The sequence below is a fragment of the Prunus persica genome, chromosome G3 (genome assembly GCF_000346465.2).
Source record: "Prunus persica cultivar Lovell chromosome G3, Prunus_persica_NCBIv2, whole genome shotgun sequence".
Taxonomy (NCBI): Eukaryota; Viridiplantae; Streptophyta; class Magnoliopsida; order Rosales; family Rosaceae; genus Prunus; species Prunus persica.
Window position 1 is genome coordinate 23,513,591 of NC_034011.1, and position 11,209 is coordinate 23,524,799.

The 11,209-nt window shown below is 40.0% G+C and overlaps 1 protein-coding gene across 2 annotated transcripts; it reads right to left on the reverse strand.

Annotated features, from left to right (window-relative positions):
- LOC18783665 (probable endo-1,3(4)-beta-glucanase ARB_01444) lies at window positions 1,092–3,615 on the reverse strand. Of its 2 annotated transcripts, XM_020560662.1 has the most exons (2): window positions 2,980–3,615; window positions 1,092–2,919 (listed from the first exon to the last, which is right to left on the reverse strand). In XM_020560662.1, the coding sequence occupies exons 1-2, from the start codon at window positions 3,480–3,482 to the stop codon at window positions 1,398–1,400; spliced, it is 2,025 nt and encodes a 674-aa protein (XP_020416251.1). In that variant the 5' UTR covers window positions 3,483–3,615; the 3' UTR covers window positions 1,092–1,397. The 2 variants fall into 2 exon arrangements, with proteins under 2 accessions (XP_020416251.1, XP_007216133.2); XM_007216071.2 differs by having other exon boundaries at window positions 1,092–3,615.

The following is an 11,209-nucleotide window of genomic DNA, read 5'->3' on the forward strand; positions in this document are numbered from 1 at the left end:
ATTGCAAGATATCCAAAAAAGTACTTGAATTTGAAGGAAGGGATAAAAATACCAAGGTGGGTTTTCAGAATGCTTGAGAGCCAAGCAAAAGAAATGCCCAAAAGAACAAGAACAATGTGAATTTTTCTTATCTTAGTCATTTGGGCTCATGACTTAGTTGGCCTGAAAATGAAAGATAAGGTCAAAAACACACAATTAGATTCTAGATAATGAAATGGAAATGTGTGATTGATGACTTGATTAAAGAAACAAAAATGAGAAAAATGAATCAATCATGGAACATTATTATTTTTCTTTACAATGGCATTTTCGTTCAATTCTTTTCATGCTGTGGAAAACGCACTGCTGGTACTGGTTGTTTTTACTTAAAGATAATGCTTCCTTGTGAGCACATGTCTCTTCTGTGAACAGAAAACTAAGCAAAACAGCTTGCTATTTGGAATGCATCTTTCTTGGCATGAAAAGGAATTGCCAAGCTATATAGATGTTAATGTTTTTGGGTAAGTGAGTGGTAGACATTGTTTATAAATAACCTGGAAATGCATCTTGAATGTCACATTTCAGGGAAGCACAAGAACAATGACAGAGAAACCAACAAAGAAACACACAATTCACTTGGAAGAACAAATAGAAGCCAACAACATATGGCGCATTCCGAAAGAAGCTCAACCAGCAAACAGCGCGCAATTCACTTAGAAAAGCAAATAAAAGTGAACAGAATATAGCTTAGACAAAGAAGCTGAACTAAAAAACAGAAGTCATCCAAATGTCATAGAAAGGATTAACCAACAAAACATAACTCTGTCTAAGCCCCCATTCTAAGTCCACAACCCTCTCATTTTCCCTCACCTCTACTGTGAATCCACCATAAAAGATTAGTGAGAGAATTCCCCTCATCAAAACCCTTCAACTTCCTGATCTTCTTCAATGCATTTTCTTTGTTGTAAATCCCTTCCAAGGCATAAGCAAACCCTTTCCATTTCTAGTATGTAGGGCAGGTGATGTCCATTTCACAAGTTGTTTGACATAGCCAACATCAGAGAACAAGACCTCAGTGATTGGCAATATGGGCAGGACCTGAATTCCAAGCCTACACTCTCTCCGGTCTGGAGGAGCAAACCAAAGTCCACTGTCCCTCTCGTTAGCCCATAAAACTCCCACCACTCGATTATTCCTTGTGAAATCTCCCTCATAAAGTTTACCTCCCTCTTCGACATGCCACCAAACTTTAGCTGCATGAATTTCAAAACTGAAATTGAGGTATGGAAAACACAAATCGGAGTATAGTTTTAATTGATTAAATTTTGTCACATACAAAAGAATTTGTTAATTTGCATGCTACCAACTACGAAAAAAAATGAAGGAAAAAAACACAACCTAAAGACTAATCAAAGATCCTACTGTGAACCTAAGCTCCTACTATGAATCCACCATAGGAGATTAGTGAGAGAGTTTCCATCATCAAAACCCGTCACGCTCTTAATCTTCTCCAAAGCACCATCCTTATCATAAATCCCTTGCAAGGCATAGACAAAACCCTTCCATCCTTCCTCAACTCCTTCTCTACTCAGAGATGGCAATGCCCATTCCACAATTTCCTTAGCAAAGCCATCATCAGAGAACAAGATCTCAGTGATTGGGGATATGGGCAACAATTGAATTCCAAGCCTCATTTCTCTTGCCTCTGGAGGAGCAAACCAAAGTCCACTGTCTCTCTTGTTTGCCCATGAAATTCCCACAATTCTATTTTCCTTTGTGAACGCTTCCTCATAAAGTGTATCTCCTTCTCTTACATGCCACCACATTTGAGCTGCTTGAATTTCCAAAGCTGTAAGCATTGATCCACTGTCAAAAAGATTGGTGTCTCCATAGGCTAGGCCCATTAATGCAGCTGAATAGTAAGCATTCACTGCTTCACTTGTGCTCTCTTGGTTCCTTCCATCTCCAAATTCAGTCAGTCCTCCAGCCCAAGAGTGTAGTGTGTACATATCAAAGCATCTCAACTTTGGATAGTTTGAATTCGATTGGTTGCCCAAGTTGATGAAATCAGCTGCAAGAGAGTAAGCTTGAGCCTTGTACTTGATCCCCCATGCGGGATCAATCTTTGCAAGCACTGAAATACCATACACAAAATATCCTAGATGGTAATGGTGATCATTATAAACTCCAAACCCGAAATCTGCACCCCGATCAGTTGATCCTTGTTTGGTGACAAGTCCACCCCATTTAGGATCATACAGAAAACCATTCCCACTAAAAGTACCATCCAACCATGGCTCAATTGCGTCCATCAAGTATTTCTTAATTGCTGGAACCACATCAAGGCAATCCACCTCTTCAGCAATCAAAGCCAACCTTGCTGCTCTGGCAACCAATTTCCCATAAAAATATGACGATGCAGTTGTTATTGGAGTCGAACTGAGAACCTCCACATCGTGACGAAGTGCAGAAACAATTTCAGGGTACGAACCTTGTTTGACGCCTTCAATTGAGTGCCAAGTGACTGAAACATTATGTGATCTCAACTCCCACGAATCACCAACAACACCAACCAGATCACCATCAATGCTTTTGTACTTGAAATCATCCAAAACAGTAGCGTTAGACAGAATCTGAAGATGGAGAGGATGAGCTAGCATAAGCAAATCTCCCTGTCCATACTTTTCCCATTTATATTCCAAAGTGAATGACTTTGTGAACACAGCTTCACCAGAAACAGGGTAAGCATAACTAAACCGGTCAAGGATTGACTCGTATTTTGGATCAGAACCCGGCACCAATGCAATCCGAATAGTCCCAGAATAGCCATCAAAAGTTAAGGTTGATGGGCTGCTTCTAGTCAAATTACTTGGGGATGAGGTGTATAGAACCCATGTTTGATTGTTGTTAAGTTGGACGATGAACTTGGTGTTTGAGTTGCTCGAATAGGATTCGAGGATTGCGTGAATGGTTGAGACAGAAACTGCAGTGGGGCTAGACACATTGCAGGTGACATAGGGGCTTCCTCGAGCGAGGAAGAAGCGAAGGTTGGACGAGGGAAAGTCCAAGGTGACACTAAGATCAGTGAAGCCAGAGATTACACGGCGGCTGCTATTTGCTGCATCTATGTTGGTGCTGGTTTGGGAGGCATAGATGGTGAGGTCAGGGGCAAAGGTTTGGGAGATAAAAGCAGAGGTGGAGGAGAGAGATGGGTAGGAGAGAGATAGAGAGGAGGAGGAGGAGTTGATGCTGTACGGGTGGAAGTATTCGGGTTTATCGCCATTGTTGAGTGCAAAGTTCTGGAAAAAAGAATTAGTGGGGAGAGGGGTTGAGAGGAGGTTTGGAGAGAAGAAGCTTGACGGTTCAGGGAGGATTGTGGATTGGGTTGGAGGGAATTGAAATGGGGATGATGATGAGGTGGTCTGTGGAATTAGCGAGAAAGCTGCCATGCAAATGATGAGAGCAAAAGAGAAACCATAAGTAGTGATGTTGTTGTTTGCCATTGCGCCTTGTGGTGGTAAATTCTCTCTTCAATTAGCAACATATTTATAAGCTTTCTTCAAGATTTTCCTAGTTCTTCATGAATATTTTTTTTGTTGGGTTTCTTTAGAAAATTGATAAGACCAAACAAACAAAGAAAAAGAAACAAGATAGAGAAAATTCAAGAGCGTGATAAGACCAAACAAACAAGAAAAACTTCAGAATCCGCTGATGATGTAGCCTTTAATATGTTGGCACGAGTTTCTTCTTTTGTTTCTTAATCAATTACAGCAACTTTCCTTTTTCTTTTTATCCCTATTGTTTGACATTCCCATAAAATAAAAAAAAATACAGCCCTAGATAACTTACTAATTATGATTCAAATCGAGTAATATCCTTGTTAAATTGAGCTTTTCCATATTAGAAATGAAATGTAGATCACCAAGTGTTACATCTTTCTATGGAAGCAAAAACATATTTACATTCACGAGAAATAAAATTGAGGACAAGAAATCTGAAAATTCCAATGTGTTGCACGGTATATTTGGAATGTGGTGCTAAGAAAATAATTTCAAACAAAGGCAAATATATCAACGGGAGCATTTTTGAATGGAAAAATTTTTATCCAGATTTTGCTCGATTTAATTCATTCATAGCTATTAATACCGGCATAGATACTCCAAAACCATTCATGTCAGGGGCTTGGGAACCCCTCGACAGTTAATGGGTTGAAAAGTATCATTCGTGAAGAAGTTCCCAAGATTGTTTTTCTATGTGAAACTCGTTGTAATAGTGCTCACATGGCGAAACTATCAAAACAACTTGGTTTTAGGGGCGTGACAAGTGTGAGTAGTAGAGGTTATTCGGGAGGTTTGGCATTGTTATGGAAGGAAGAGGTGGATGTCCATGTTTGTGCTTTTTCTGATCATTTTATAGATGTAAAAATTGGTTCTAATGGAGGTGGAGATCGATGGCGATTGACTGTTTTTTATGGCTTTCCAGCGGTGCAAGATAGGGAGAAGTCATGGATATTATTGGATCAATTAGGGCACCATAATCAACTGCCCTGGTTATGTGTAGGAGATTTTAATGAAATTCTTAGCACGGATGAAAAAGAAGGTGGTCCTTTAAGAAATAACAGACAGATGCAAGGTTTTAGAAACATTGTGGATAAATTGGGTTTCCGAGATTTGGGCTTTAATGGGTACAAGTTTACTTGGAAGTGCCGCTTTGGAGATGGTTTCGTTAGAGTGCGGCTGGATCGTGCGTTGGCTACAACATCTTGGCAAAATCTCTTTCCGGGTTTTTCCGTTCAGCATTTAGACCCAAGCCGTTCAGACCATCTCCCCATCTTAGTGAGAATAAGGCATGCAACGTGCCAAAAAAGCCGATATCATCGTTTTCACTTTGAAGCAATGTGGACCACTCATGTGGATTGTGAAAAAACAATAAAACAGGTGTGGGAGTCTGTGGGTGATCTTGATCCTATGGTGGGCTTGGACAAAAAGATAAAGCAGATGACTTGGGTGCTCCAAAGATGGAGTAAAAGTACCTTTGGACATATCAAGGAGGAAACTCGAGTGCTGCGTGCAAAATTGGCTAGTTTATTTCAGGCCCCTTACTCTGAAAGGGTGGAAGAGGATCGAAGGGTTGTGCAAAAATCCCTTGATGAGCTGTTGGCGAAGAATGAATTATACTGGTGTCAAAGATCTAGAGAAAATTGGTTAAAGGCGGGGGACAAAAATACTAGCTATTTTCACCAAAAGGCAACTAATAGACGAAGAAGAAATATTATCAAGGGGTTGGAGGATAGCAACGGTTGCTGGCGTACGTCTCGACAAGGAATAACATCCATTGTAATTGATTATTTTGGAGATTTGTTCCGCTCCAGTGGGTCAAGTATGATGGAGGAAATTCTTTCTGCCTTGGAGCCTAAAGTGACGGCAGATATGCAACAGGTACTAATAGCAGATTTCTCGTATCAGGAGATTAAAGATGCAGTTTTTCAAATGCAACCTTCAAAAGCACCTGGTCCAGATGGTCTCCCTCCTTTGTTTTATCAAAAATATTGGAGAATTGTAGGAGATGATGTAGTGGCTGCTGTTAGAGCTTTTTTACAATCCAATGAGATGTTACGACAACTAAACCATACTTTCGTGACTTTGATACCAAAAGTTAAGGAGCCACGAACCATGGCTCAGTTGCGCCCCATAAGTCTATGTAATGTTCTGTATCGTATTGGAGCAAAAACTTTAGCGAATCGTATGAAGTTTGTTATGCAGAGCGTTATTTCAGAAAGTCAGAGTGCTTTTGTCCCTGGACGGTTGATTATAGATAATTCTATAGTGGCTTTTGAGATCGCTCATTTTTTGAAACAAAGGAGACGAGGACGGAAGGGGAGTTTGGCCCTGAAATTGGACATGAGTAAAGCATATGATCGTGTGGAATGGGAGTTCTTGGAGAAAATGATGTTGGCTATGGGTTTTCCTATTCTGTGGGTAAGGATGGTTATGGATTGTGTGACAACTGTATCCTACTCATTCTTGGTGAATGGTGAACCTACTCGGATTTTATACCCAACACGGGGATTAAGGCAAGGTGACCCTTTATCGCCTTACTTGTTTCTTCTTTGTGCGGAAGGTTTTACCACGTTGCTATCAAAGGCAGAACGCCAAGGGCAGCTGCAAGGGATCGTTATTTGTAGGGGAGCTCCTACAGTCAGCCACTTATTTTTTGCAGATGACAGTTTTGTGTTTGCAAAGGCGACTGATAATAATTGTGGGGTGTTAAAGCACATTTTTGAAGTGTATGAGCATGCTTCTGGTCAACAGATAAATTGTCAAAAAGTTGTGTGGCTTTTAGTGCCAATATTCATATGGATACCCAAAGCCGCTTGGCTAGTGTATTAGGGGTTCCTCGGGTTGACTCTCATGCAACGTACCTTGGCCTCCCAATGATGTTAGGTAGAAATAAAACCGTTTGTTTTCGATACCTGAAGGAAAGGGTCTGGAAAAAATTACAAGGTTGGCGTGAACAGACTTTGAGCATTGCAGGAAAAGAGGTATTGTTGAAGGTAGTTGCCCAATCTATTCCCTTATATGTTATGAGCTGTTTCCTTTTGCCTCAGGGGTTATGTCATGAGATAGAACAAATGATGGCACGTTTTTGGTGGGGTCAACAAGGGGAAAATAGGAAAATTCATTGGATGCGCTGGGAGAGATTATGCAAAGCGAAGACTGAAGGTGGTATGGGCTTTAGGTGTTTGCAGGCTTTTAATATGGCAATGCTAGCCAAGCAAGGTTGGCGTTTGGTTCATAATCCCCACTCATTGGCGAGCAGACTTCTCAAAGCCAAATATTTTCCACAGACCAACTTTTGGGAAGCTACACTGGGGTCAAGGCCATCTTGTGTTTGGAAGAGTATATGGACGGCTCGAAAAGTGTTGGAAATGGGATCAAGATTTCAAATAGGTGATGGAAAATCAGTACGAATTTGGGGGGATAAATGGGTGCCCAGGCCTGCCACTTTTGCTGTGATCACTTCCCCCCTAGATGGTATGGAGAATACCAAGGTGAGTGAGTTGATTTGTAATGAGGGCTCTCCACAATGGGATCTCCAGAAACTCAATAATCTTTTTTTACCTGTGGATGTGGTTGACATTGTACGAATCCCCCTGAGTATTCGGGCACCACCAGACCGGATTGTATGGAATTATGATAAACATGGTCTATTCACGGTAAAGAGTGCATACAGAGTGGCCTTGCGAGTTACTTCTGGTGATGAGGACGAGTCTTCTTCATCCAATTCAGATACTGGTATGCTATGGAGACATATTTGGAATGCCACTGTACCTACAAAGCTTAAAATTTTTGCATGGCGTGTAGCCCATGATATTCTTCCTACCAAGGCAAACTTAATTAAGAAGGGGGTTGATATGCAAGACATGTGCATGTTTTGTGGTGACATCACTGAAAGTGCTCTGCATGTTCTTGCTATGTGTCCTTTTGCAGTGGCTACTTGGAATATTTCTTTGTTGACAAGGCATGCTCATCAGGTACGTTGTCATACAATGAAGGACTGGCTGAGAGAAATGCTGGAGGGTACAAGTAAAGCGCAACGGGATCATATTATCACTTTGTTATGGGCTATATGGGGAAATCGAAATGCACTGTTGTGGCAGGGAGTCCAGCGATCTCCACATGAGGTCGTGGGTTTTGCTCAACAGTATGTGCATGAATTTATTACGGCAAATGATACTCCGTCCAAAGTAACTGATCGGGTGCGGGATCCAGTGCGTTGGGCAGCACCACCGTCAGGCCGCCTCAAATTTAACTTTGATGGAGCATTTGATCCTACTTCGGGTAGAGAGGCTGTTGGGGTTGTTGCCAGAGACGCGGATGGAGGTTTTGTGGCGGCAGTGGCAAAATCAGTTGGGGAAGTGCTGTCGGCTGAACATGCAGAAATTCTTGTAGCTCGTGAAGGGGTGGCTCTTGCTCTCTCACTTGGGACTGCATCTCCCATCTTCGAAGGGGACTCTGCTGTGGTGGTTTCAGCAATAAAGCGAGCAGGACAGGATTATTCAAACATTGGTACCATTGTTGAAGATGTAAAGCATCTTCAGCAACAGTTTCCTAGCTCTCTTTTTCAATTTACTCCTAGGGAAGCAAATGGTGTTGCACACCGACTTGCTCGTTTTGGTTTGCATAATGTGGACAACTTTATTTGGTTTGAGGTGCCCCCTGATCTTATTCAGGACGCCCTATTGTGTGATGTGTTAAGTCGGGGTCAGACACATTGTCCCCCCCGTTGTCATTCTTCGCTTTATCAATAAAGTTTCCCTCGTTCCGTCGAGGTTCTCAAAAAAAAAAAAAAAAAAAAAAAAATTCCCTCTTTTGAGTGATCAAGCCAGGATTTTTTTTTTGATAATCCTTGTTAAGATGACCTAGCCCAAAACTTAATGGCTATATACCATTTTAAAATAGGAAAATACTTGCCTCCATCCTTGGCTATTATCTTGCCAATTACAATTTGACATGTGTCTAGAGATTTTTCTTTGTATTTTTTATAATTATTTTCGCATATATGTCAAGTTGTGATTTGCAAAAAGTAGGAGTGCCTCCTTCCTTTCCTAGAACGAGGAAACTAGTGTCCTTTAAAATTTACAGTCACAAACTTAAATTTTTAGGTAATTAGCTCAAAATATGTACGTGTGCGTGTGCTCATATACTTTTTATATAAGATATTTAACCAGATCAATTTAGGACTATTGCTCAAGAAGTTAAACTTTTAAAGTATCAGGATGTTAAAAAAATTCAACATTGATCCAGTTTTTAATCACTGTGATCAGTTTTTGTGTGAGGTTGGTAAATGAAAAATTGTTACCTTAGCCTCGGATGTACAGTTAGAATTCAGCCACGTCAAGGATCACAAAACTGATGATGAAGAATATTAATTGGAGTGGGGTGATTAAACAATTATTCATCTACACATTTAGACACTTCCTTCTTCAGCAAGTATGGGAGATTTTATCTCAACCGTTCATTTCAACCATAAAGCATTTATAAGTTGAGTCCTTTGTTTCAATGGAAGAGCATGCACTCACTGAGAGCTTGAGTGAAATCTTTTTGAGCAATTTCTTTGAAAATCTCTTGGTAAGAGGGTTGGTCTTTCTCATTAAATAATATATCTCCTAGTTTCATTTCCTTTTCTCAATATTCTTCAAGGCTGAGCTAGTGAGCTTTAGAGAGTTTGAGCTTCACTTTAAGCATATATGTGCTCCCATACCATCAAAAGTACATTAAAATTAATCAAAGTTACTACATATACATACGTACATTAATTTGTCAACTTTTATATATAATATAAAAAAATTTCAGAGCCCTAAAAAATCCAGAGCCTTACACGGTGGCACCACTTGCACATCCTTAGGGTCGCCCCTTAATATTACTATCCCTTGCTTTGCTAAGTTTGAGTAATGGAATTAGCTTGTGCCTCCCTGAAAATGTAAAAGAAATTGATTTCAGTGCTGATGGTGAAAATGGCTCTCCAAGTACCACTAAGGATAAGGGGCAAAGATGGGCAACTCTAATGGCTGGGTCAAATGGTTACTACAACTATAGGCATCAGGTTTAAATTTGTCCAAATTTCATCATAAAGTATTAGTATCAATGATTATGCTATGTTACTAATAGTGCATTTGATTAATTTTCCATGTAGGCTGATATATGCCATGCATATCAGATACTGAAGAAAGATGGACTGAAAGATGAGAGAACATCATCATTGTTTTCATGTACGATGATACTGCACACAACCCGAAAAACCCTAGACAAGGTGTCATCGTCAACAAGCCAAAGGGCCATGACTGGAGGTAGTGGCAAGGTTCTGAAAAGTGGTCCAAATGACCATGTTTTCATCTATTATGCAGATAATGGTTCTGCAGGATTACTTGGTTAGTAGCTTTTAATTAACTTTTAAATATTTAGGATTTTTTTTTTTTTGGAGTTACATTTGTAAAAACAAAGGAATAAGCGAGCGCATGATCTAATCAAGGAAGAACCAACTCTTGTTTTCTGTGGAAGTTATTCTTGATTGAAAGATGGAACAGGGTAACATTTCTGTGAAATTAGATATTGCATTTACATGTGAGTGGTATTTTGTATTCAGGGATGCCTAGTGAGGATGATTCTGTTTCTGCTAAAGATCTTATACATGTGCTAAGGAAGAAGCATCTTTCTAAATGTTTCAAAAGCATGGTAAGATTAATATCCATTTCAATAGCAATTGATAAGTATCTAGCCTCTAGTTTACTATCAATCTTTGCTGAGTTTCAGTACTTTCTAAGGCTTTTATATGCATCGAAGCTTGCGAGTTTGCGAGCATATTTGAGGGCCTCCATCCAAATAAAATAAATATTTATGCTACTACCGCAGCAAATGCAGAAGAGAGTAGTTGTGGGAACCAAATTCTAGCAAAACCTTAGGTCAAATATTTCCTTTCATTTGGGGATTATTTGACCTAATTGGGAGTTACCTGATTTAATTGGGATTAATTTGATTCCTACCTTAATTAGGGATTTGATTTAAATCAAATCCCTAATTAACCCAATCTCACCAAATCAGAGAAGAATAATTCATTTCCATCTACGGAATTATTCATCTGAAACCCTAGCCTCCGAGGCCCCTATAAATAGATGACTATGCACAAGGGTTAAGGTACGTCTAAAATTCTATCTAAAACTCTGCAGAAATTCCTCTCACAAACCCACACACACACACACACACACACACACACACACACACACACGCACCCTCGCACACACCCACTCTCCCACTCTGTTCGAGCATAGAGCGATAAACAATTCCTTAAGACATGAGAGAGACTTTAAGAGAGATGAAGCGGACAAGACACGATTGGAAGCCTTTGCAATTGAAAAGCCACATGCTATAGAAAAAGACGACGATGGGAGAGAGATGAAAATCATGGCCATGGATACGAGCCATATGCCTCCTGAAACAAAGGCCTATTGGAAGTATACACGAAGGGATGTGATGAGAAGAAAACTTTTCCATGACGACGGCCCTAGCAATACAATTTGACTAATTGATGGAAACCATTAGATGGATCGGTGGAAGTTAATATAACATGTGGTATTTTTTTTAAATTGTGGTATTATCCCTTAACTTGTTGTATTGTTTCTTTTTTATTCATCAAAAAAGGCATTCTATAATTGGGACTAGTTGATTTAAAA

Coding starts and splice junctions, on each gene's coding strand:
- LOC18783665 (XM_007216071.2), bottom strand. CDS start 3,482: ATGGCAAACAACAACATCACTACTTATGGTTTCTCTTTTGCTCTCATC.